The sequence below is a fragment of the Atta colombica genome, unplaced genomic scaffold, assembly GCF_001594045.1.
Source record: "Atta colombica isolate Treedump-2 unplaced genomic scaffold, Acol1.0 scaffold107, whole genome shotgun sequence".
NCBI lineage: Eukaryota > Metazoa > Arthropoda > Insecta > Hymenoptera > Formicidae > Atta > Atta colombica.
The window spans coordinates 2,518,174-2,543,269 of NW_017259192.1; the positions used below are offsets into that span (position 1 = coordinate 2,518,174).

The following is a 25,096-nucleotide window of genomic DNA, read 5'->3' on the forward strand; positions in this document are numbered from 1 at the left end:
TATTATGAATACTTCCGAGATAAATCGTATAGTGAGGAAAGAAATCTAGTGGTCTCCTTTTCGGATCAAGTATTTACAAAACGAGGATCAGTCGATAATCCTCAAATGAATTTTGTCAATATAAAGCAGGTATGCCATAGAAACTAGCTAAATCGGATTAGCCTATGACAAAAAAGGCCTCTCTCGATTCCATGGTATATATAAATAATAATGATGGGGCGTGAGAACGCGTAAATAAAAGGGTTTACGATATAAATATTTTTGTGTTATAAGAAAAGTTACAACATCTTTGATTAAATTTATTAAGATTATAAAACTTCTATATATAAATAAATATTTATATAGTATTTATATAAACAACATGTAAGAATGATCAATTCAGATTCCATGTTAACAATTAAAGTTTTCAAATCACCATATTTGTTTTATGTATTTGTTTTATGTATAGAATGAACAAAAAGTGTTGTAAAACTAAGAGTATAAAAAGATAGCCTGTTCAAGTTGCACAAATCAAGAATCTCTGAGTCACGAAAGAAGTACATCCCTTCCGAAATGGTTGAATATAAGAATCGCGATGTCGGATAGATCTACATTGTCTACCTAGCTATTAATTTTTTTCACACGGAGAACCTTACCTCTAAATTTACATTCGCAATAAATTGAGATATTAGTCTTCATCACTGATCGCCAGCCAAAATTCATTATATTTTCTAATTTACAAAACTTTATCTAATGTCTCAAACAGAATGTCTCCAACCGTCTATTCCGTAGAAAGTTGTATAGACTATCTACTGCTTTCTTGTAAATTCTTACGGAAGAATAGATCTCAAGCCAATTTCTAAAAGACGGCTTATGCCACATTTGTTCGTTAAAGCGATAAGATGGACCGAAAGTCCCTGCTATTGCATTTAGCAATCTTATTAAAATTATACAGAGATATGATTCAGAGGACAGTGACATTATTCTTGTTGCGTAGTTAATGACAAAAAATCTTACGGTTGATTTTGTCAAGTCCCGTCGAGACTCTTCTTACGCATCGTTTAGCTCGCGTATTTTGGATCGCTTCGATATGTGAACAATTTTCCGCCTCTCAACGTCAGACCCGTTTATCTTCCCGGGATCACGAGCGAAAGGGAGCTCGTGTAGAAAACCACCAAAAACTTGTCAGCGAGTTTAAGCGCGAACAAAAGCCCACCCGTCGGCGCGCTGTGCCTCTAAACGTTGAGATTATCATTGTGCCGATATTTATCTGTCAGTTTCTAGCCGCGTTTCCTTGCCCGCGGTCATTGTCGTTTAGTAGGATCAGTGAAATCCGGGCCGAAGCCCACATTTTTCAGGTTGACAAATAGACGGACAATAAGACATTCCGACGCGGTTAGAATAACATCATTTAACTACCGTAAACCTTCTTCGTCGACCATCTCTACGATCGCGATCCGGCTTTTGCAGAAACCGATGAAAATCGAGTGTGCTCCAATGTAAATTCCGACGCGGCCTCTTAAGCAGATTATATTGTGTCGCAAATTTTCCATCTCGATTCTCAAACGAAACATATGCGATATAAGTAGCATGCACAAAGCAGAGAGGAAAATATAAAGAGACACATGCGTGTACATACGTGAGCGCGCGCGCGCGCCCGCGCGTGTGTGTGTGTGTGTGTGTATGTGTATCAACTATATCGCGCTCTGATTATCTACAATCTAGATAATTCGGGAGATAATCCCGCATGAATAACAATTCCATCGATTTCTCAAATATCTTAGAGATTAGCTTAAAATGTTTCAAAATGCTTCAAATCAAAATTGTTCTATTTCGAGGGCACATGTTCAAATACAACTTTGTTATTTCCTAGATTTAAAAATTATTTTACTTTTTTAAGAAAAACCTATATTCATAGTTCGATTTTTCTATATAATTTATATATAGAAATAAAAAAATAAAATTATCGCAACAGAACATCTATATTTTTTTCTAACATTTATAAAATAACTATATCTTGCATTTATATATTCTGATTATCTTCCTTTTATGTGCATAATAATGGGAAAAATTAATTTATACAAAAAATGATATATTATTTAAAAATATATATGTATATATGTTGCAGAAAAATTCGCGGAATTGAACAATAAATTGTTTTCTTATTATTTTATACAAAAATGATGTATGATTATGAAAAGATAAATATATTCTATGAAATTATATACCAAAATTTAGAATATAAAATATTAGATTTTTTTGTAAAATATCCAAGTTTCGTTATTAATTTTACACATAAAAAGATTGTTTAATTGAAGAAAAATATTCTATTTACATATAAATAAAAATTCTTTCAAATTTTGAATGTGACTCCATCTAGAATAAAGTTATATTGACCATAAGATGATATTACTCAAAATAAGGAATAAATGTACTTTCTCCCTTTAGCAATCAATCATTTTAAAGATGAAATAAAAATGGAGTCATTTTATTTTATTTTATGTATTTTTATAAAATTTATATATTTATGTACATATATTAAATATCAATTAAATATGCTTGTTAAACATTTCAGAAAATTCCTGCTGCTTTATTATATTTTGTTTATACTATGCGTATTGTCTCTTTTGAAGAAATGAAATGTAAAAAAATTAAATTGTTAAAATATATAATTGTTATTATGCACATAAATTGTTATTATTTAACACGTAGTGCAAAATAGATTTCTGTTAAGTTAACGAAAGATAAATGAAGTCTCTGTTAATAAGATACTGTTGCATCGTAGTGTTTGATATTAATATAATTTATATTTTCTGTCTCTAAACCAAATTAAGAAAAAAACGTGCTAGGAAACAATGTAAAAGAAAATTTAAAAAAACGATTTTATATTGTTCTTCCCTATCGAGCGAGTGTTTCACAGTCGAGCAGGCAGCATACTGCAGAACCATCTGCTTTTACGAAGCACATTTGACCGAAAACTTGCCATCCGTGCACAAATCAAACATCCAACAATATTAAAATTTTTATAAAATAAATGTAATAATAAAAAATGAATGAAAATCTATATAATCTGATAACGTCAGCTAAATTTTCTCTTAAAATTAGAATAAGAATAAATGTATTTTATATCATGTACCGAACTATTCAATACTCACAGGCTCTAAAGATTTTAATATAAATCTTTTTTTTTAACTCTGAATTTAAATGTAATCTTTACAAAAATGTGAATAAACGGTTTAATTAATAATATAAGTTTTTCAGATTTTACAAACGCTAGTAAATCTTATTATTGTTTTTGCGTAATATTACATTGTATGAAATTATGTCATATATCGCATTTCTGAAATAAGGTAATTGTCACACGCATGCAATAATAGAGTTATAAACTCACCACATTGACGAAGTCCTGGAAAGTAACTGCCTCAACACGCGACTCTTTCGCCCTGGTTAAAAGTATGTCACGTTTGTTCGTCGGTATCTCTGCCTTCCATTCGGGGCTTTTCAAGGCTGTCAGAAAGTCCTCCAGCGGTATCTCTCCAAAACCTTCCGGATCGAACTGGAATAGTGATTGAAATTTGAAATTTAGTTCACCAAAAACAGATAAATATTAAACTTAAAGCAATGCAATTATACACACCTTGTCGAAGAGCATTCGCCATTTCTGTAATTTAATAGAAATTCATGTTAATCATCATATTCAAAATTGATATCAAAAAGATGCCTTGCATATGAACAAAGTTAATTGTCTATCAATATTTTAATATAAAATCTACTCATTCATGTCTCAAAAAAAAAAACAAGATAAAAATGTTATGGACATATGATTATGGACCTAATTATGATAAATGATGTGAATTAGAAAAATGACAATTAATTTGACAAATAATTAGAAAAATGACAAATAACTAAATGGTTTATTTCCAATGATGGCATCTAGCGATTTTGGAACAACAACTCACGTCATTAAGCAACTCCCGTCTGTACTCGGATTCGTCGATATCGACCTCCGAGGCCAGATCGGTGTGATCAGTAACGTATCCATCGTAATGCACGCTGTTTGCCTCGCTGCGTGCGTACTCCTCTTCCTCCTCGACAGCGCCGGCGATGGTCGGTATAGAAGCACCGTTTGCCAGTAGCATTACCGTGCGCGGCACGAGGTCACCGGGTGAATCTCCTCATTCCTCTCTCTTCCGCATGCTTCCTGAAATATAAAGGGGCTACATACTAAACCGTGCCACTTTTAAAGCGATCGATTTCGCCTTGACGCCACATAAATACCTCCCCAACACTTTCTGCATTGTCATTCGAACGAGTACCTTCAGGCATAACAATTGGCTTTCAGCCACACACGCAATCTCACTTCACAATCCCGGCAAGGAAATGTCAAGCGTAGTCGAATTATTTTTTTATTAAATGCATTACATTGAGCTGGCATGGAATATTTTTGCTTTGAGCATTTATTATTTAGAATTCATTAACTTATTTTCATACACAAATCAGATAATCGTGACATTTAAAAACAATGAAGAAATGTATAATTTTCTCTTTTAAAAAAATGTGATAGAAGATAAATGTGCGACATCCTGCTTAACGGATCTTCTGAATCAACTTTGGAGAGAATAATGTAATCGTTTATGTACGTAATTGCTGATATGAGAAGATATTCAGCAGACTAATGGGAATGATGGAAATAAGGGGATATTGATCGTCCTTGCACTCCTTAAAGGCACGATAGAGCAGTGCCCTTGAAACTAGCCTGTCGTTCTAAAGCGGCGTAATGTGACGATATAGCATAACGTACAGCAGCGGTGCCGTTTCCATAGCAATGCATCGATGGGTCTGGGAACGTGCCAACCTTCGCGCATGCACAGTATACATGGGACATGCCACAGCATTAAAACACAGATTGCAATCGCACTTATCCAAAATATATTGCTTATGTTAAGCAACAACTTTGCAAGAAGTAACTCTCGTTTGCTTTCATCAAGCATTTAGCATTAAAATTAATCGCATAATTTTAGAATGATTTTTTAAATGTTAGTATAAAAAACAGTGTTCTGAATTTTCTTCAAAAAGGATCTCTGATTCTAGAATTCCTAACATTAAAAAATATAAAAAGTAAAGTGCCAATTAAAAATAAAAAGTATATGAAAATAAAAAGTATCTGAAAGTATATGAAGTTTTAAATTTTCGTTCCCATCATGCACTGATAACTTTTTTATATGAATTCAGGTCGAGGTAACATTCGATGGAATAATTGAACAACTATTCAGAACCCTCAAGAAGATCAGATTTCCATTAAATTTAGCTAAATTAATTGATATTATCAAATATTGAAAAGCGTAAAATTATAGTTAATTTGAATGATAAGATATAAATTGATCAGATTACAAATCATCAGATTATAAATTGCATATATTATATAATACTTTAATTAGCATATTAAAATAAGATGTAGAAAATTAAATTAGTTCACAATAGTGATATGATAAGAAAATATTGAAATTCATTTATTTGCATTATGCAATATCTTCATTTATATTTCTTGTTTGAAAATAATTTCTATTTAAAATTAATATAATTATAAAATATTCGCGTTTATATAAGTAATTGTACAGTCGGACGTTCTATACAATCTAATAATCTGTAAAACACTGCAGAGTTCAATAGTCACAAAACCATAACCATAGTGCATCCCAAGCAGTCCAAACATCCCGGTTCACCTCTTTGTCTTTATCCATCTCCCCCGCCTCTCTCTCTCTCTCTCTCTCTCTCTCTCTCTCTCTCTCTCTCATCCTATCATGCACTCTTCTTTCGATGCCCACGCGAGCCACCCTCTGCTCGGGCGAACGTCAACGCGTGAGTTACCCCACAGCGTCATCTCGACCCCCGCAAAACCACCCGCACCCCCAACACATGCCCTCTTCTCCCCTTATCTAGTTCTCTTCGTGCCTCGACGATATCTCGTAGATGTGTTGCACAAAACTCGAGGGTTGTTCGAGACAACCGTTAGGTCATCAACCTTGATTTCACGAAGTAGTAGCTTGGAAAAAAATTCCATTGATGATTTACAACCGTGATACCGAGTTTCGAGAGAAAAATAGATTGATTTGAAATTTTATTTTTCACGAAAAATAGGTGAGTTTTTTATTAGCCAAAAAGAAATCTCGAAGAGATATACTAGAATACTTCAACATGAAACCTGATTTTTCTTTTGATTATTTAATTGGAATGGAACATGAAACAGAATAATTAACAGAATAATATGAACAAAATAATATTCTATAAATGAAAAGTCTCTGTAAAATCAATTCAGGCAGTTTTTAATCAGTCTAAAATGTTTCCGTCTAGATTATTATTCCACTTGAAGTGTAGAGATATCTTGACTCATTCCCCTTATAATGTAGACATATCTCTTTACAGCTCACCCCATCGTGGAGTTGCATTACCGTCCAACGTTGATACATGACGCTTGTAAGATTTGTATGACGCGTCAAAAGTCAGTCTCGAGACGTGACATGGCAAGTAGTCTTGCCATGTTACTAAGCGTACTGATCCACGTAAAGGTCTATATGTATTAGAATCCATATAAATGCACGTGTGTATTCCACGTGGCAGAATATATTCGTTTTTAATATGAAAGTATGACCATACAGAAAAATAAAATAATTTTCTTTGTTAAAATTCATTTCAAATTAAATGAGCGCATTTTCTTCTAAAACAAGACACTCGTTTTAGAAATATCGATTTTACACATATTTTCTTGTTTAATTATAATTCCTTCTTTTAAACCTTCCATGAATATTTTCTTCAAAGAAGCTATGCGATTTGCGGATTATCTCCATGGCTTGATACATTGTTAAATGCCAACGTTTCGTGAACATTGCAATTCACTCATTAGAGCGAGAAGCAACGATATTGCATCCTCGCCCTGATGTAATTTGCAATTTTCATGAAACGTTGGCATTTAACAATGTATCAAGCCATGGAGATAATCCGCAAACTGCGTAGCTTCTTTGATATATTTGTTCAGTTTATATAGTGTTGTGAGAAGTGTTCCGCAAAACAATATAATACATTCGAATTTTCACTCGTATTAAAGAATACAGTGCCGAAGTTTATTAAAATACTTTTGAATGAACTTGCCAATTTTATGTATGTACATATATACATATATAAAAATATTCACTTTTCTGTTCTGTGAAAAAGTTATACAATCAATATCCAGATCACAGTTGGATTCTTTATGATGGAAAGAACAAATATATCAAAGAAGCAGTTCGCGGATTATCTTCATAGCTTGATACATTGTTAAATGCCAACGTTTCGTGAAAATTGCAGATTACATCAGGACGAGAGATGCAATATTATGTGCTTCTCGCTCTAATGAGTGAATTGCAATGTTCACAAAACGTTGACATAAATACATAAAAAAATGTTCACTTTTTACGTTTCCATCCTAGAAAAAAATACAAATCCATCCCTGAGTGAAATGCCATCAAATCATTTCGTTTTATGAAGTATTTCAGCTGTATCTGTGGTAAACAACAGCAAGAGTACATAGAGTAGAGTTAAAAGATACGCAAATTTTATCATACATATGTATAAGAAAAAGGCAGAATAAATTTTCAGTCAAGAGGTTTTCGTTTATTATTTCGATAAAATATCATCATTATTAAAGATAGGTATTCAAAACGATTAATGATTAAAAAAAAATGTTATAAGAAATTGCAAAGAATTAATTAAAATTTTTTATTTAATTTTATAAACTATTTGAGTTCTAATCTTATCTTATAATTATTAATCATGCTCACTTTTAAATTTTTTTTCAAAACAATGCTTTCTATTTATAACGATTTTTTCCCAGACTTCGCGTCCATGCTGGCGTAATCTTTGTAGAAATTGATATAATTCCGATTATTTATGTTTCGCGCGATAAGAAAATTTATTTCATACTCGTATACTCGTATGATTCACGTTATATGTGTATTTCTTATCGTAAATAAGCGTCAAAATGACTTCTGACATGTAAATGCTAATAATGAAATCAAGCGCTATTAAAAATTATATTTCAGTTTCGAACGTTGTTATCCAACATTTAAAATGTTCACGATTGCCCTGGTACAAATTTTTCTCAAAATTTTCATAAAATTTTTCAAAACTTTTATATAAATTTTAGAGTTTCTGAATAATTTTATAATTTCTTTAGAAATTTGATTAAATTTTTTTAATTAGAATACTTTTTAAAAGTATTGAGCAAGTTTATACACATAATTTTTCTAGAATTCTTTATATATACTGAATTCATTATTTACTTTATTAAAATACATTATTTTTATAAAAAATTTCTAATGGATTCTGATGGATCTTATAAAATCAGAAAAAGTTTAATGTTTTTCAGAAATTACAGAATAAGAAATCTTAGAAATTTTAGAACATCTCACTCTATAATTTAATAAATATCACTTTGGAGACTGAAGCCTTTTTCAAGACTGGCTCAATTTTCATCCTTTATAGAGTGAGAAGCCACTTCAAAAAATTTGGAGAGTAGAATTCACATATATGGAAAATTTATATATGGAATTTTATTATATATGGAAAATTTTAAGAAACGATATAAACTTTCTCACAATACTTATTTCTGAAAATTATTTTTAAAAATGCGCATAATAATTCAAAAAAAATTTGTCACTTGAGCGCATCAAAATTAATGATATATTCGAGTGTTTTACCTTTCGCTCAACAAGGGTCATCCGCCGCTGACGAGATAATCCAGAAGCGAACAGGTGTGATAAGGTATGTGCATCCTTGAGCGCAGCGTCATAACCTCGCATCTCGTTGGCGGCGCATTTCGAAGTTGTGTACGGCCGCGAGCTGGTACGACGAGCGAAGTCTACGATTGCGTTCACGAACGCAATTCACAAACACATTCAACACCAGGCAATCCCGGAATGCGGAATCGCGTGATTTCGACGACGCAGACGATGCAGACGATGCAACACACGCGTGAAAATCGCATTAAAAATCATAAAACACGAACATCGCCGCAGACAGACTGCCGGCCGGCACGCGACAGTTCAGTTCGTCGACTGGAGATCACGTGACACGTTCAAGATGCTCCCGCCGGCAATCACGTGATATTAAAAATTGAAACGTAATCCGAATTAAGCTAACTTCTCGTTTTTTGATTTTTTCATGATACTCTGATTTTTACGAAAATATTTGTGTGCACAACCGCTGCAGTGTTTTATTTTCGAAGCAAGAATATTGACGTCGATAACGGAAACTATTTTGTCTGTCATTAAAATTAACGAGTAACAGATCAAGTATTCACCTCGATTGCATCCGATAGACCGTTGTGCGTGGAACTAATCTGTTTATGTTGCATTTTTTGCACTTCCGATTTTTCTTTTCTCAACGGCCGAATATATACTTATCCCACTTTAAGTACAAACATTTTTCGTGATTTTAAATAACGCGAACAGATCTCACGTATTCTCAAGTAACAGCTACGTGGCATCATCTAGTATGCACATACAATTTTAAATCACGCGTGGAACCGCGACGACGCAGTCGGGGATGTATCGGGAGACAAACACGCGGCGCGTATCTCAACGGACAACAGATTCAGTTCGGACACGTCGGTGCTTCGTCGTGTAAAACCTCGGGTGAGCTTGCGAGAGAGACAGTGAAATTAGTAATTCCTTCACACACACACACACACACACACACACACACACACACACACACACGTGCGCGCGCGCGTGATCCGTATCGGCCACGCTCGCAATCAGCTTGAACGCGACATGCGGGACTGCGGCACGCGGCAGACACGCGCGCTCGCGCGATCGATAATACAGGTTGCCGCGCGACGCGACGCGGCGCCGATCGCGTTCGGTTATGGTCGAGCGCGCACGAAGGTGCTCCCGGGGCGGGAGGGAGGGGGGTTGCACCTGTACACGTGACGGCGCGAAAAACGGCGTGCTATTTCTCGAAAATGAAATCAGAGCGGAACCGAAAATTGGAGGGCCTGATTTTTACAACCGCGACGGAGGGCCTGATTTTTACAGTCGCGCGAATACGACGACATCGTCCGACGCTGTCGGCGGAAAACGCGTAACGCGACTGACTGCAAGTCTTGCCACCCTCGCCGATTCATCCCCAGCGTCTCTCCCCCCTGCTATCTACCGACGCCCCCTTCGGATTCATTCCGCCAACGTAGTTCGTCGGTCCGACCCCATGCCGACGATTCGAACGTGCACGCACGTCCGTCGTTACGCTCGCCGATGCGACGCTAATTAATGGACCCCTAGCGATGCGTTTTCACCATAATTGCGGAGATTCGACAGTTAAAAGATCGAAGTGTAGAATAATCCAAATATATATTTGTTTACATAATATGAATATCATTAATATTGTAATAAATGTTCAAATATTTTTAATTTAATATTAATATTTCTAATATTAATTATCTAAATTTCTAAAACTTGTACTATAAATTTGCAATTCTTAAATTGTAATTATACATTACGCTACAATGTTATCTCTTTCTACATTATATTTCTGCAATCAAAATACGATTTTTGTTATTTATTTTATTACTGCAACTGTAGCTGTATAAACGATATGTTTTCTTAGGACAGTCGAAAATTTTGTCGAAACATTCTTGTTAAGATAACAATAAAATATATGTTTAAAATAATTAGTAGATAAATCATTAGTAGATAAATCATTAATTTGAATATTTCTAATATTTTACTTCATTTCTACTTTATTTAAAAATTTGTCTTATTTATTACTAAAAATATATTTTTTTTTTATCACACATATTCCTGAATAGAGATATTTATATAGTCAATACAGATATGATTTTAATTTTAAACTTATTTATTTATTTACGATTATTCAGATAATTTCAAATTTTTACAAGTTATCTAAAAATTTACCTTCTAACTATTCCCATACCTATTCAAAATTTCAGATTTCCTTCCAACAAATTCAGTTTTTCTTTAGAAGAATAATTATATGAGATTAACATTAGTCTTGATCAATTCGAAGTGTAATCATCTTTAAAAATTCATGATAACTGCAAATTTATTAATTTTTATTGACATGTACATTCCGAACGAGGTTAAATTACTTTTAAATTACTTTTGGCTTTCCTGATGAAAATAAAAATTAGAGTCGAATTAAAAGTCAAATATAAGAAGAAAAACAAAAGCATAAACGAAAATTCTAGGAGGCGAAAATTGAAACAAGCGTAAATGCTTCTTTTACATTTCATTGTTTCAATTTTCGCCTTCTAGAAGTTTTGTTCACGCTTCTGTTACTCTCCCATTTCCGATTTACGCTCCGACTTTATTTTCATCAGGGTTCTAATTATTTTAACATAAACAAAACACCATAACAATTCATAAAACACATAGAAAAAAGTTTAAATATTAAGAACAAATAATTAATTACATTAGGAACAAATCCCCATATATATATATATATATAAAATTCAAAAAATGTTTTATATATCTTTCCCTTTATCTCTCTCGGTTTCATTCCCTTCGGTTCTTTTTTGACACATTTCGCGGGGTTGACTCGTACGGCTTATCTCTCGATTTTTGACAATGATTTCTATGATTTCACTTGCCAATGTTGCTTTTTGCATGTTTTGATCCTTGAATCATGTGTATTATATTGGGAAGCACTGTGTGTAACAGAGATGATCCTAGAATTATCGGAGAGAAATAGAGAGTGAACTTTTATTACATCTCAGTCACATGGCCAAGTTAGGTTAGGTTAAGTTTAGGTTGACGCCCCGTCGTGCAGTGCAGCGATAATGCTGCTATTGTCACCGCAACGCGGAGATGGTGCGTTTAGGTTAGAGTTACATCGGTATTGTCAAACACATCAACGGACCGACACGGTCCATGCCACATCTGTGATACGACGTGTAACGAGGTTAAAGAACGGCAGGGCGATCATGACCATGTCATATCTGCGTGATTGGCGACAGGCGTTGCGCGCCCCGCACGTCTACCGGGTGGCGAACAGCACGTTTCGCATCCAGGGCCCGTTCGTGATGTTGATTCTTCTGGTTCTGAGCGTGCCGACTTTTTTCCTTCTGTATCCACTGCTGCACGGCTTCATATGCTCGCCGCCAAGCCAGACTCTGGCACAATGTCGTTACTACAAATACAACCGAACGTATCCTACCTCGACACCCATCAAAACCTCCAAGGGTATTACCTATAGAATAGCGATAGTGAGCGACCTTGATCACGACTCCAAGCTCGTAAATAAGAAAGACACATGGCACAGTCTTATGAGGACTGGCAGTCTCTATTGGAATCCCAACAGTAATTTTCTATCTGTTATATGGGATGATAAAACTATCATACTGTCTTCGTCGTTGTCTATGAAAGGACGCGGAATGGAGCTGTCAGAGTTAGTGACTTTTGACGGCCGTTTGCTGTCCTTCGATGATCGTACAGGAATGATATATTTCATCGAAGGCAATCAAGCTTATCCTTGGATTATTTTGATGGATGGCAATGGTAAAAATCACAAAGGTAGGTTGCTTAGTAAATTATTATTGAGTCACTCGTACACTGAGTACGCATTAGCTTGTTTCATGTAAAGTATCTAAATGCAGTGATATAACAACTTTTGCCTATTTCTGTTAGTATAGATTAACTTTAATCTTAGTTCAACTTACTCTTCATCTTTTTCTAATTCTTAGAAAAATATAGTTAAAGAGTTAGGTGAATCACGATTAAAATTAAACTGTATTGGTAGATGTATATTTGACAATGAAATAATATATGTATGTTCTATTAAATAATGTGACAGTATCATTATTGAGTATTTAATTGTTTAAAATATTCATATATTTTTATACTTATCTTTAATTTCATGTATAGCAGCTTGTAGTATGCACTAATCTAATGTAATGCAAAGTGAATTCGTTATACGATTTGATACTGTCATTGTTTCTGGAAATTGCAAAACTCATAACATTAAACATAAATTAACAGTAATATGACATTAATATTATAATTTTCATCAACAATATAAATGTAATATAACATTGTAACAATTATATTGTTGAGTAGAAAATTATAACATTGATGTTACTTTATTGAGGATGTTTTTCTTACTAAACTTTTATATTTACATGTAGGCTTTAAATCCGAATGGGCGACTATCAAAGATGAACAATTATATATTGGCAGTATGGGAAAGGAATGGACCACACCGTCCGGTGAATTTGAACATAATAATCCGTTATGGGTTAAAGTAGTGTCACCACGTGGCGAAACGCATTCCCTCAATTGGATTTCTTACTACAAACGATTAAGGCAAGCGATTAACATCGAATATCCAGGTATGCTGATATTTATAATTTGTGAATGCTCGAATTAATTTATCATACGTATACTTTGCGTAGGTTACATGATACATGAATCTGGAACTTGGAGTGATATACATAAGAGCTGGTTTTTTTTGCCTAGAAGATGTTCCTATGAACGTTACAATGAAACACGGGATGAAACAATGAGCTGCAATGTTATGTTGACTGCAGATGAAAATTTTGTTGACATTAAAGTGCGTTTTTAATTATATCAAATATTAGTATTTTGATAAATAATAATAATTATTTAAAATTCATTATAGGTTATTTATATCGGAGATCTAATCCCAATCAGAGGTTTTTCGAGTTTCAAGTTTCTTCCTGGCTCGCAAGATTCTATCATAATAGCTTTAAAGACTGAGGAATATCAAGGACATACTGCTACATATATCATGGCCTTTACGATAGAAGGAACGATAATAATGCCCGAAAATAAAATAATGGATAAAAAATTTGAAGGACTGGAATTTATATGACCCTTAGGAATAGTTGTTAATTATTTAATGAAAATTGTAAATAAATGTACAGAATACATAGTCTTAAGTTTCTACAATGAGATAAAATTATTAAAAAGTTAAAATCGTTCTTTTGAATGACCATTACTGTTACATTTGGAACTCCAGAGTACAAATTTTATTCTCATCGACATTAAATGCCGGATAATAATTGTAAATACATGTATATGCACGACTCTACGTACTGATATTGTATAATTCTATTCGTATATAAATTTACGATTGTGTTAAAAAATACAGGAATATATGAGATACATTACTTATATTATGTGTTTTTATTGTGTCATGTTGAAATAATGCTTTGATATTTAGAAAATTATAATTCAAACAAATATTAGAAACACAGCAAAACCGCGTGAAAAGATCCTGATATCTCAGATTTTTTGTTTTTACATCCTTTGAACTTTTTACGTTTTCATGACAAATTTTTTTTTCTCTTGTTTTTCTCATTGTGCTTACCGCGCGCGCTCAGAGTTACAATATGCACTTCTATGCCAAAATCAATAATACAAGTATATCTCCAGTCTGGAAGTGGTGGCAGCAGCACTGCGTTTCTTCAGCAGAGTTTAGTCAACCCGATGCACGGCAAGGATACGGTTCGCGGCTTGAAAATGTGCCGGAATTCGCGTGCATTTGTTATACAATGTTCGTTTACAGTTTTTTCGAAAAGTGACACTATTCCGGTAGTATGTCAGTGTATGGTAGTATGTCGGATAATTATCGAAATTTTGTAAGAAACGGAAGTGGCATTGAAATTTAGCATCGTTAAATGATTTTTCCTGCAATCAGTATTTGCATTTTACATCCAGATAAAATTCGCATAATAAACTCGGTTCATATATCAAAGATCTCGAGGAACAACACACTCAGCGAAAAATTCCAACTGTTCATTGCTCCGTACATAAATTTTAATTTTAAAACAATTTAGAAAAGAGAAATGAATGCATCAATAGAGATTAAATGATCATATATGACGACAGATCTTATATAACAACTGCATAAGACTTGATAGCTTAATTAGATCAAATATCTGCATCTAATCGAGATAAGCGCATTGTATGCGAATGGTAGGTTCGTTCTAATGGCTCAATTTGCTGCGTCGAAAAATCAAAATTCTGGGATAAGCAAAATTAGATTTTAAATATACATTAAAAATAGCTCTTCCTGCTTTGTGGCTTATCCAAGGAGAAAATGCGGTAAGGATGCATCGCACATCGATCAGTGATGACCGCAACGCGGCACTCTCGTGATGTAAATGTACAGGATATATTCCGCGTACCATGTATATATTTTCCGACCGTTGAACTTGTCTTTTGAAACAGCAATAAATCAACAATCATCAGTATGTTTGTACGAATAAGTGACCTTGATGTAAATTATCGACTGACAATCCCGCATAGTGGAAAGATGCTTTCCATTTGACGAACACGTAGCCGACAGTCTCGAGAGAAAGATTTTATTCGAATAGCTTTTTGAAATTTTTTTCACTGGAATAATACAACTATGGCGGAAGACGCGATGAAGGACTGGAAAATCGCCAGGACCGGCATCTCTCTGTTGCTGAATAACAAAACTGAGGAAGCTGAAGCTTTGTTTATTGAGCATCCTCATAGCTTCCATGTCAAAGCAGGCCGTTGTTTTGTTCTCTTCATGGTACGTAATCGCGTGATGAGCCATATCGATTCCATTCTGCATTCTGTGGAAGTACGTTTAACTCTCAAGGCCGCGAAAGAATGTTATTACTTTAATAGGTTTTAATAATAAATTGCGAACATTACGTTCGTGCATCGAAAAATATAAAATCGATACTGATTGATTCTACCTCGGACCAGACGAATCAAATAAAATTGGTAATCTACAATTCCATTACGGTATAATAAAATCATGAGACAATGAGCGCGCTTTGCTTTGATAATCTTTATAACAAATACATGAAGCACACCTTGAATATTTTAACGCCTGTAGTTGATAGTAATTTTTAATGCATTTGATGAATTGTGTAGAATGCCCTGATGACTTTTGAAGAGGACAAATTTCAGCAAGCCACATTATTACTTAAAGATATGGAACGAGAATGTGCGGGCGATATAGGATGGCTGAAATCTGTAAAAAGTAAAGTGTTTAGAGCCGAAGAAACTGATGTAAGTTTTCTCACAGCAGGATTATTAATATAATATTTTATATTGTTTATGCTTGCCATCAATCAAAGTATCCTCTTTCTATACATACATATTAATTATTGATGAATATTAAATGTGTTTCAAATCCGAAAGTAATCGGTGCGTTATAGTCATACATATATTTGAAGTAAATATATTTAAAATAAATTACATATAGAATTATTATTCCAACGTCTATACCTATCAATTTTTACTAATTGATTTATTCACATAACGATCTTGTTCTAACTTATTATAATTTTATTTAGTTCTAATTTTCTAATTTACATCTGATATCAGATGCAAGCAAGATCTCGGCGATTATCATTGATCGTAATAATAAAAACTAAAATTCATATAAAATATAATTTTTGTATCCAGTAAAAAACATCAATTAACATTAACATATAATTGTTAGTTATCATTTCTTACTTAACGATATAACATATTACATTACAACGTTAGTAAGAAATTGTAACTAATATTTGTGTTAATATTAATTAGTGTTTGTTGAGTATAGTATCGAGACTTCAATTTAAATTAGCATTATACCATTCGATAAATTTTGATTATCGATACACTGATATAACGTATCAGGCACCATAAAAAATACTTATACTCATTTAGTAAACTCACGAGACGATTAGATTAATAAAAAAAAAAGAATTAATTATGAAATTAATTTCAGAAGGACTATGTGAATAAATTAGAGCGTCAAATAGTTCTAGCAGATACACAGGTGTTCTCAGCTGTGTCATTGTTTCTTCAACAAGAGTTAACTGGATACGTTCGTGGCTGTTGGATGCTTCGCAAAGCTTGGCGTGTTTATCAACACGCGTACACTCAAATCTCGCAATTATATCGTCGTACCTTCGGTACAAATCCAACTGGTGCGTTAAGACCTCTGATAAGATTTATAAAATTAGAAAGATCAGCAAATTATAATTTCGATCATAACAACTTTGTGAGATTTGTAAATAAATATTTAATCATAACAGCTATAGTTTTATTAAATGAAATCTAAAGAATTAATAAGAATTCGATGAATAATTAATCCTTATATGATTGTTTTTTTTATCACTTTTTATATATAAATTAATGGAGCGTTTTTAACAAACATATTCCATAAATATATTCAACGTTTTTACAGAAATCAGCCCATGTTGTATCAATCCGAGCAACGGGTCATCTCTGCAGAGTCCGCAGAGCCCGGAATCTTCGGAATGGTCAATACCATCCTGCAACGGTTACACGAATAACGTGACACCCATGTCATCACCATCAGGTCTGCGAAGCTCTCTATCAATGTTCTTCTCGCTCACTGGCATCACGTCTGAACAACAGACACCGTAATTGTTGTTTCTTCTTACTCAAAAATTCTCGTTTCTTTTGCCCATTATCCTCTCCTTCTAAGAGAAAGGCATTGCATGTTGGCACCTATCGACACATTTCACGGAATGCTCGATTGGATTTCCGATCACATCAACATGATTTGTAATTTTGATAAACATACACTGCTTCATAAATTCGCTTTGCGAAAGTGAAATTTGTGGTTAGCTTTGATCACTTTGCTTTTTTCCTCCCTCGCTCACACGGTCTATGCTCGCGCAAGTCGTACTTAAAAATAATAATTAAGAATATATTTCGCAGCTTTGTGGAACCTTCGGAGGTGACACGTTTAATGTCAGCCGCAAGTTTCGGTTACGGTGTATACCAACTGTGCGTGAGTCTTTTGCCACCGTCTGTGCTGAAAGTGATCCACTTCTTTGGCTTCGAGGGTAACAGACAGTCTGGTCTTGCTGCTCTTATGTATGCACGACTTGGCGAAGATATGCGCGCACCACTCGCTACGTGAGTGTATTATGGATTTCGAATGTTTTCCCTTAAGTGTATTTTTTTACAAATTAAAATAATTGAACACGTGCAAAATATTAGTACCTTAAAAGCATGATATTTAATATTATCCTTTTTTATATCGAATCTTTTTTTCTATAATATATTTTTCTATAATTGGGCGTATACTGACTCTCGTTTATATTAACTTTGGTGGAAAAAAAATGTTTACGAAAAAGTACATAGAATACAGAAAAACTATATAGATTAAGACAAGATCTTAGAAATTCTTAATTTTTCATGGATATTTGTAGTGAGGACGTAGAGTTGTTTGAGGGCAGAGGATTTCTACACGGAGAGAATTTTGTTTTAAAGTTTACTCTGAAAATATGGTAGTTGTGGTACAATATAATACTTTCAAGATTTTTATTACGCACTTCAGTAAAATTAATTAAACTTATTTTATACTTTATTATAGTTTTAGTGCTGAATAATTCTTGAAAATACAATGTTGTCCCACAACTATCATATTTTCAGAGTAAACTCTAAGAAAAAATTCTCTTCATGTAAGTTTTTCAAAGAAACAACGCTGCTCTACATCTCACTACGAATATATATATGAAAAACTAATAATTTCTAAGATTTTGTCTCAATCTATGTAGTCTTTCATAATTCTGGGAAATTTTCTATATAATACGGTTAGTCAATAAGTTACTATTTTGTCGTAGATTATCTCTACTTTGGTATCATACGATTGTACGTCCATTTTTCGCGTTGGACGGGTCCAATGTAAAAGCGGGGGTCGCAGCAGCGAAGCAGTTGATAGCTGAATGTCATGCCGAATTCCAGAATTCTGCCCTTTTTCTCTTTTTCGCTGGCAGAATGGAACGTTTGGAGGTATTAATATTTGAGTACCAAATTATTTTCTATAATTTCTTTTATAATTTATGTTGTACAGTTAAATTCTCATTCATCTTTCAATCATATTTTTAAAATATATTATTAAGATTTTTATTATATACAAACTTTATTTTATACAAACATGTAATATTTTTTTCATAGTTTTATTCATAGTCGATATATTTAAGACAATCTTACCATATGGTATTATGAACCAGAACAACTTAATTTATATTAGCATCTTCATACATTATTTAAGATGGTCTTAAAATAAAATGGATTATGAATGCCGCACTCAAATGTGTTTAAATATCTAGTTACTAGTAGAAAAAAAATTTATCATGCTTACAATTAATGAATCAGATTTGCCAGTCGACACCAACTAAAAATAATATAATATTAATATGTATATGTTTAATTTCGCACTCAGCGATATTGCGATATAAATATAATATAACATAGTAAATGAATAGTTACATTGTTGAATTATAGAGAAATTATAATATCGATGTTTTATTACTTTTGTAAGTTAATAAGTTAAAATTTCATAAGTTGGTATCAATTGGGTGAATTCTCAATTCTATATATTTCGACTTTAATATAATATTATTCATTGTTGCATGATTCAATCGTTTCACAGACAAATGTCGATGCAGCTCTAGAAGCGTTCGGTAAAGCTGTGGAAGTTGCAACTCAGAGGGAAGTCAAACTATTGTGTTTACACGAGGTAGCTTGGTGCCATGTGATACGCTTGAGCTACGATGAAGCGTATCGATCCTTATTGCAGTTACAACAGCAGTCGAGATGGTCCAAGGGCTTCTACGCGTACTTAGCCATGGGTAACTTATCACCCCGATGCCTGAATAAATAGATTCAGATTTTTTTTTATACTCAGTTTATATCATGTTACAGTTTGTTGTGGAGCGAATGGAAAGTTTGACGTTCTCCTATCGCTGTATGGCAAGATACTTCCTTGGTTTCATGAAACGAAAAACGAATCGCAACTCGATGTTTTTATCATGCGCAGGCTGCCAAAAATCGTTGATAAGGAAACTGGACATCCTTACACAGTTCTGTATTATAAGTTGCTCGTATACGAGTCATTATATTTGTGGAACGCTCTTCCGTCTTGTTCCACTGAATCGCTACGAGAAATATCTCATGGTAATAATAGATTAATTTTTAATCATTCGTTTTATATTTTAAAATGTGTAAACAATAAAATTGCAATTTGTAATTGCAATTTAACATAGAAATCGAGAAATCATCTGAAAAATTGAGATGCGATTTAAATATTTTATGATAACTTGTTAATCTTTGCACAAAAAATTATTATTATCTTACGTATTATGTAATTTTATTATCAGAATGCAAGGAAAATCATTCCGAGGAGCCAATGGTGGGTTTGACTGATCTTATTGAAGGCGCAGCATTTCTTTATCTGGGGGACACCGAAGCGGCCATTAAAAGTTTCCGAAACTGTCTTAAATGTAGGTATCCGTCCAAGGACGAGTACGACCAACATGTCAGCGCATTTGCGTTGTATGAATTAGGAAGTAGCCTTAATAGCAATAACGTAAGTATACTTTAACATACACATCTATATTTTCGTCTATATATTAATTTCTTATTTTATTGTCTCATATTTTAGAATCCTAATGAAGGCAAAAATTTCCTGTCAAAAGCGCAAACTCAGTACAAAGATTATGACTTTGAAACTCGACTCAATTTGCGTATACATGCCGCCCTGAAAAATATATAGTGACGTTAAGCGTATAATATTACATCATAATGTGAGATAGTTTTAGTATCGAAAAAAATAATAATATTTGGATACTACAAAAGTAACATTTTGTATATGTCTGTCGTCCATGATCTTGTTATTTTATTTAATAATAAAGATCAACGAAGATCAGATTTAGGTGATCACCAAAGTGTAAATATAATTTTATGGATCTTTTCTTTTTATTTTATTAGTATTATGCTTTACGTATAAGATATTGTTGCAAATGTAATTCTATGCATATAATTTCTAAGATAAAAGATACTTTAAAGCAGACGAACATTCTGTCATATACAATTTATCATGTTATTTAAAGCGAGATTTTATTTGCAAAAAATGTACTAAATTTTGCAGCAGATCATAGCAATTTATACGAAGTAAACAAGTCATAATATTACATTGTAATATTACAAGTATTACGAGTATTCTTCTATCCCGTCTAAAAAAATATATGCAATATCTGTAAATGGAATTGGATCACAATTTTTTGCATAACTATTCGAAAAAACTGCTCGCTTGGAAAATCATGTATATGTACACGTTTTAGCATTGTTTATAATGTCTACATTCCTTGTACATATCTTGTACACCTACAAATAAATTACATGAAAATAGAATGACAAAATATATTTGAATATTTCATTAAAAGAGAATGAATCTTTTCTTTCAATCCAGAACTGTTTGATATTTATTTATCGTTTTCATGTTTTTTTCTTCCCTGTATATTTACATGTTCTGAATCGTGATTCATTTTTTTTGCAATATATCGATTATGTAGATATATGCGATGCCGATTGTCAATGACTGTCCAAGTTTAAATACACACTAACAAAGATATTACGAATAAAAATACGCATAAAAAGCATTACAAATATCTAACAATTTTATTTTATCAACTTAGCTTAGTATTTTCTAAGAGTATTTTTTCTGAGAGACATAATTACGTGATGAAACGACGCTGATGAGCGCGCGGAACGCCTTCTGTTGCGTTAACGCAGGAAATTATCCGAGTGTCCCAGCAAATTGCCATCAACGATCCTCTTGGTACCATAAACTCATCAAACCTTTCGCTTTCTGTGTCATTACGTCAATGCTCGGTACGAAATCTTTAATGAATTAACTTATAAAAATTTTCGATCGGTTTTCTTGATATCTTTATGCGATCGATTTATAAAATTTAGTATAAATTTAATTTGTATGTCAAGGAATTCCGTTATTTTTAGCGATATCTGTATCCCATCTCTGCGATAAATATGCTGCAAATGCATCATTAAAAATGATTAAGGCAGACTTGGGAAATCTCAGATCTCATTTGGATACTCTCTCGGTAATTATTTGTTTTTTTATCACAATATTTTTTCAAAGTAAATATTTTTTACTTTAATATTGTTACACGATATAATTGACGCTTATTTTATTGTAAAAAAAAATTTATTATATTATATTTCTGCAAAAATTGCATTAGTTAGAAGTAAAGAACGTAATGGAGATGCGTGATGAGCTGAAGAGCAAATTGAAGGAAGTAGGCAGCGTGATTCCAAAAATGTCAGAAGCCATTCTCAATCTGAGGAATGAAGTGTCCGAAGGTAAGAAAGGTGCGATGTATAAATATTGACCGGATGCTGCACTTAGTGCAGTGGCATTTTTCTTGACATCAAATATATCGACTAAATAGAGCGATGTATTATGCTTATTTACATCGTAAACGTTCGCAATGAAAGCCTTTCTCTTTGTATCATTCACGCGCGTCTAATTTTATTTCATTATATTTTTATATTTTTATTTTTATTGTTTTATATTTATATTTTTTTATCTTTTTATTCAACAAATGATTTTGCAAGTTTCTAACATTTCTCACAAGTACGCGTTACAACAGAAATGAGTCTGCATATGAAGAATTTGCTGAAAGCTTTGTCACCGGAGACCGTTAGAAATATGGTGAAAAATGAATTACAAACATATGACGCCGACAAAACTGGAAGAACGGATTACGCTCTTGAAAGTTCAGGTTTTATCCAATAGTCTATTTTTACGTAGTTTTTTTTATACAGAATATGTTAATTAAAGGGCGCTCTGCTGCGACCTGCTAACAATTTCATGCGTAAGTAGGATACTTACATACAAAGGCATAAGTGGCCTTTTTATTTCTTTTTTTTAGTCTACTTGAAAATAACTTGCACTTTTTGTACTTTTGTAACTTTTCCCAGTAACTATCATATAATTTTATTAGTTACAAAGATATGCAATACATTTTTTTTGCAATCGCAAAATTATCTTTTTCCCATAAATAGCTTCCTTGATAATTTCCATTAATAGATATTTCCTTGATCGTTTGGAATAAAAAAAGATTATAAAAGAGGGCATAATAATCTAGGTAAAGCATAGAAGCCATAATAATCAAAGAGAATTGATTCTTTCTGATAATAATATTATAAAAACGTCATCATAAATTCATTTATAAGTGACAAATGAAGTGAAGTTGTGAATGTTCTATGGTTATTATGACTATATTCTATTAGGATATTCTACCCAGGAATACATTTTTGATCGCATCATCATAGTTCTTTCCGCAGGCGGTGCGATTCTTTCGATACGAGATACCGAACCATACTCGATTGGTGCACCTGTACTCAGTCTATTTGGCATACCACTTTGTCAACAGCAGAACACACCCCGGGCTATGATACAGGTTATCTGACTATATTTAATATCACTGACATTCTGATCCCAATGTATTTACCAGACCGGCGTTTTGCCGGGCGAATGCTGGGCCTTCAAGGGCAACAGGGGCAGCGTGGTGATTCGATTACTCGGCCATGTGTACGTGTCCGGAGTTAGCCTTGAACATATCTCTTCATTGATATCCCCTACTGGGGAAACTGCTACGGCGCCAAAAGATTTTTCTGTTTGGGTGAGCTGATATACAACTATACATGTAATATTATACATAATTTGTATATTGTAATATCGTTAACAAATATATCTTATCAGTATTTATCATTATATGTATAAACATACAAACATCATATTTAGTACTTCAAACAACTGTCGCATATTATATATATTGATTTTAGGGTTTGTCAGATTTGGATGATAAGAAGCCTTTCTCATTTGGCAATTTTACATACGATAATACTGGTTCGCCGTTGCAATACTTTGAGATTCAGGTAGAACAATAGGCTTTTATATAATTAACATTTATCTTTGGAGTTCTCAATTGTTAACTTTTCAATTACATGAGATAAAAAAATTGTTTATAGAATCAAATAAAAAAAGCATACGATATAATCGAAGTAAAAGTACATTCTAATAGTGGTAATCCAGAGTACACATGTATCTACAGAATACGGGTGCATGGAACACTTAGTGAAACGTATCAAGTATACGAAAATCATATTTTTTCTAAAATATTATTGTTCTCTTACTTCAAAAGCGACATAAATAAAAAAAGTCTTTTCAGAATATGAGAAAAACTATTATTCAACGTAACAGAAAATTATTGAGCAATCAAATATCAGTAAAAAAAATATATATTTTAATATATCCAATGTTATCTTTGTTATTTTTTAATTCACAATTCTTTAAAAAATTACTCTTAATTGTGACGATTTTAACGACTTTTAAAAGAATTTTTATTTCTTTATAATTATGATTTTAACAATTTTTTATAATATTAAGTTACCTCACTTTTGATGAATGATAAGATAATGTTTATCTAACTCATAATAACAAGTCGAAAATCATGTTACCTAAATTGTCACTTTTGAAGTAAGAAAGTGGCAACTTATATAATAGTTTTATCAAATGAAATTCAATAAAGGATCACATCAATAAAATGTAACTCGATTGAATTTAATAATAATAATAATAATAACAATAAATTATCATTGTAACTGACAGGCTGCTCGTTAATTGACCTCGTTGATGTGCTCAATCAGCATCAGTTGCGATTTGAAATCAAAAAATCTTACCTGTACACTATCGAGTAAACGCTGAATGTAAATCAGGACAGTGATTGCTTAATAAAAACAATAGGTTCAACGTAATCGTCGCACGATTTATTACATTTGTACATATTTAGTTTTTCCTTCGAACTCTCCGCTATCTCGAATCTCTCATCATGCGTTCTCTATCGCACACGTACCCCACATTTTTATCGTACTCTCCGGCTTCATGTGGTGGAGCGAGGCCAAAGTTTCGCATCTCACCAGTCATTAAGCGCAGGATATCAGGCAGAAAACTTTTCCTGGCGGTTCTACACCGACCAGTTACACATCTCATTACCGTAATTAAAATAGCATATTATATATCTTGGGAGGAGGGAGGGGGGGAGGGGGGCCAACCGCGGCCCGATCTTGATTTTCCGCTTCTCCTCGTTATATTTATTAATTTTTTAGTTTTATCATTTTTTATTAATTCGACAATTATGCACTGCCTTCTCTACAGGCGAAGAACAGACTCGAGAGGCACGCTGCGAATTTTGATACGACATTCCTCTTTCCATATCATGCGTGTATATATA

General features: G+C 33.0%; 3 protein-coding genes and 1 pseudogene across 3 annotated transcripts; 3 read left to right on the forward strand and 1 right to left on the reverse strand.

Annotated features, from left to right (window-relative positions):
- LOC108692307 overlaps positions 1-4,118 on the reverse strand; it is a 10,574-nt pseudogene extending 6,456 nt beyond the window's left edge.
- Positions 4,119-11,793: 7,675 nt separating this feature from the next.
- LOC108692128 (soluble calcium-activated nucleotidase 1) lies at positions 11,794-13,860 on the forward strand. The gene is made up of 4 exons (XM_018200282.1): positions 11,794-12,542; positions 13,154-13,357; positions 13,421-13,578; positions 13,648-13,860. Exons 1-4 carry the CDS (start codon positions 11,810-11,812, stop codon positions 13,858-13,860), a joined length of 1,308 nt encoding a protein of 435 aa, XP_018055771.1. The 5' UTR covers positions 11,794-11,809.
- A 1,251-nt stretch (positions 13,861-15,111) lies between these two features.
- LOC108692394 (tetratricopeptide repeat protein 39C-like) lies at positions 15,112-20,553 on the forward strand. The gene is made up of 10 exons (XM_018200623.1): positions 15,112-15,552; positions 15,903-16,040; positions 16,747-16,948; positions 17,209-17,407; positions 17,709-17,909; positions 18,620-18,788; positions 19,432-19,630; positions 19,704-19,955; positions 20,159-20,367; positions 20,443-20,553. The coding sequence occupies exons 1-10, from the start codon at positions 15,403-15,405 to the stop codon at positions 20,551-20,553; spliced, it is 1,830 nt and encodes a 609-aa protein (XP_018056112.1). The 5' UTR covers positions 15,112-15,402.
- A 1,510-nt stretch (positions 20,554-22,063) lies between these two features.
- On the forward strand, positions 22,064-23,753 carry LOC108691952 (SUN domain-containing protein 2-like). Its single transcript, XM_018199935.1, has 5 exons — positions 22,064-22,169; positions 22,451-22,582; positions 23,148-23,263; positions 23,318-23,485; positions 23,649-23,753. Exons 1-5 carry the CDS (start codon positions 22,064-22,066, stop codon positions 23,751-23,753), a joined length of 627 nt encoding a protein of 208 aa, XP_018055424.1.
- Positions 23,754-25,096: the final 1,343 nt, after the last annotated feature.

Coding starts and splice junctions, on each gene's coding strand:
- LOC108691952 (XM_018199935.1), top strand. CDS start 22,064: ATGCGTGATGAGCTGAAGAGCAAATTGAAGGAAGTAGGCAGCGTGATT. Junction 23,264..23,317: donor CACCCCGGGCTATGATACAG/GTTATCTGACTA, acceptor TGTATTTACCAG/ACCGGCGTTTTGCCGGGCGA. Junction 23,486..23,648: donor CAAAAGATTTTTCTGTTTGG/GTGAGCTGATAT, acceptor TATTGATTTTAG/GGTTTGTCAGATTTGGATGA.
- LOC108692394 (XM_018200623.1), top strand. CDS start 15,403: ATGGCGGAAGACGCGATGAAGGACTGGAAAATCGCCAGGACCGGCATC. Junction 16,041..16,746: donor TTAGAGCCGAAGAAACTGAT/GTAAGTTTTCTC, acceptor AATTAATTTCAG/AAGGACTATGTGAATAAATT. Junction 19,956..20,158: donor GCTACGAGAAATATCTCATG/GTAATAATAGAT, acceptor TTTTATTATCAG/AATGCAAGGAAAATCATTCC.
- LOC108692128 (XM_018200282.1), top strand. CDS start 11,810: ATGCTGCTATTGTCACCGCAACGCGGAGATGGTGCGTTTAGGTTAGAG. Junction 13,358..13,420: donor GATTAACATCGAATATCCAG/GTATGCTGATAT, acceptor TACTTTGCGTAG/GTTACATGATACATGAATCT. Junction 13,579..13,647: donor AAAATTTTGTTGACATTAAA/GTGCGTTTTTAA, acceptor AATTCATTATAG/GTTATTTATATCGGAGATCT.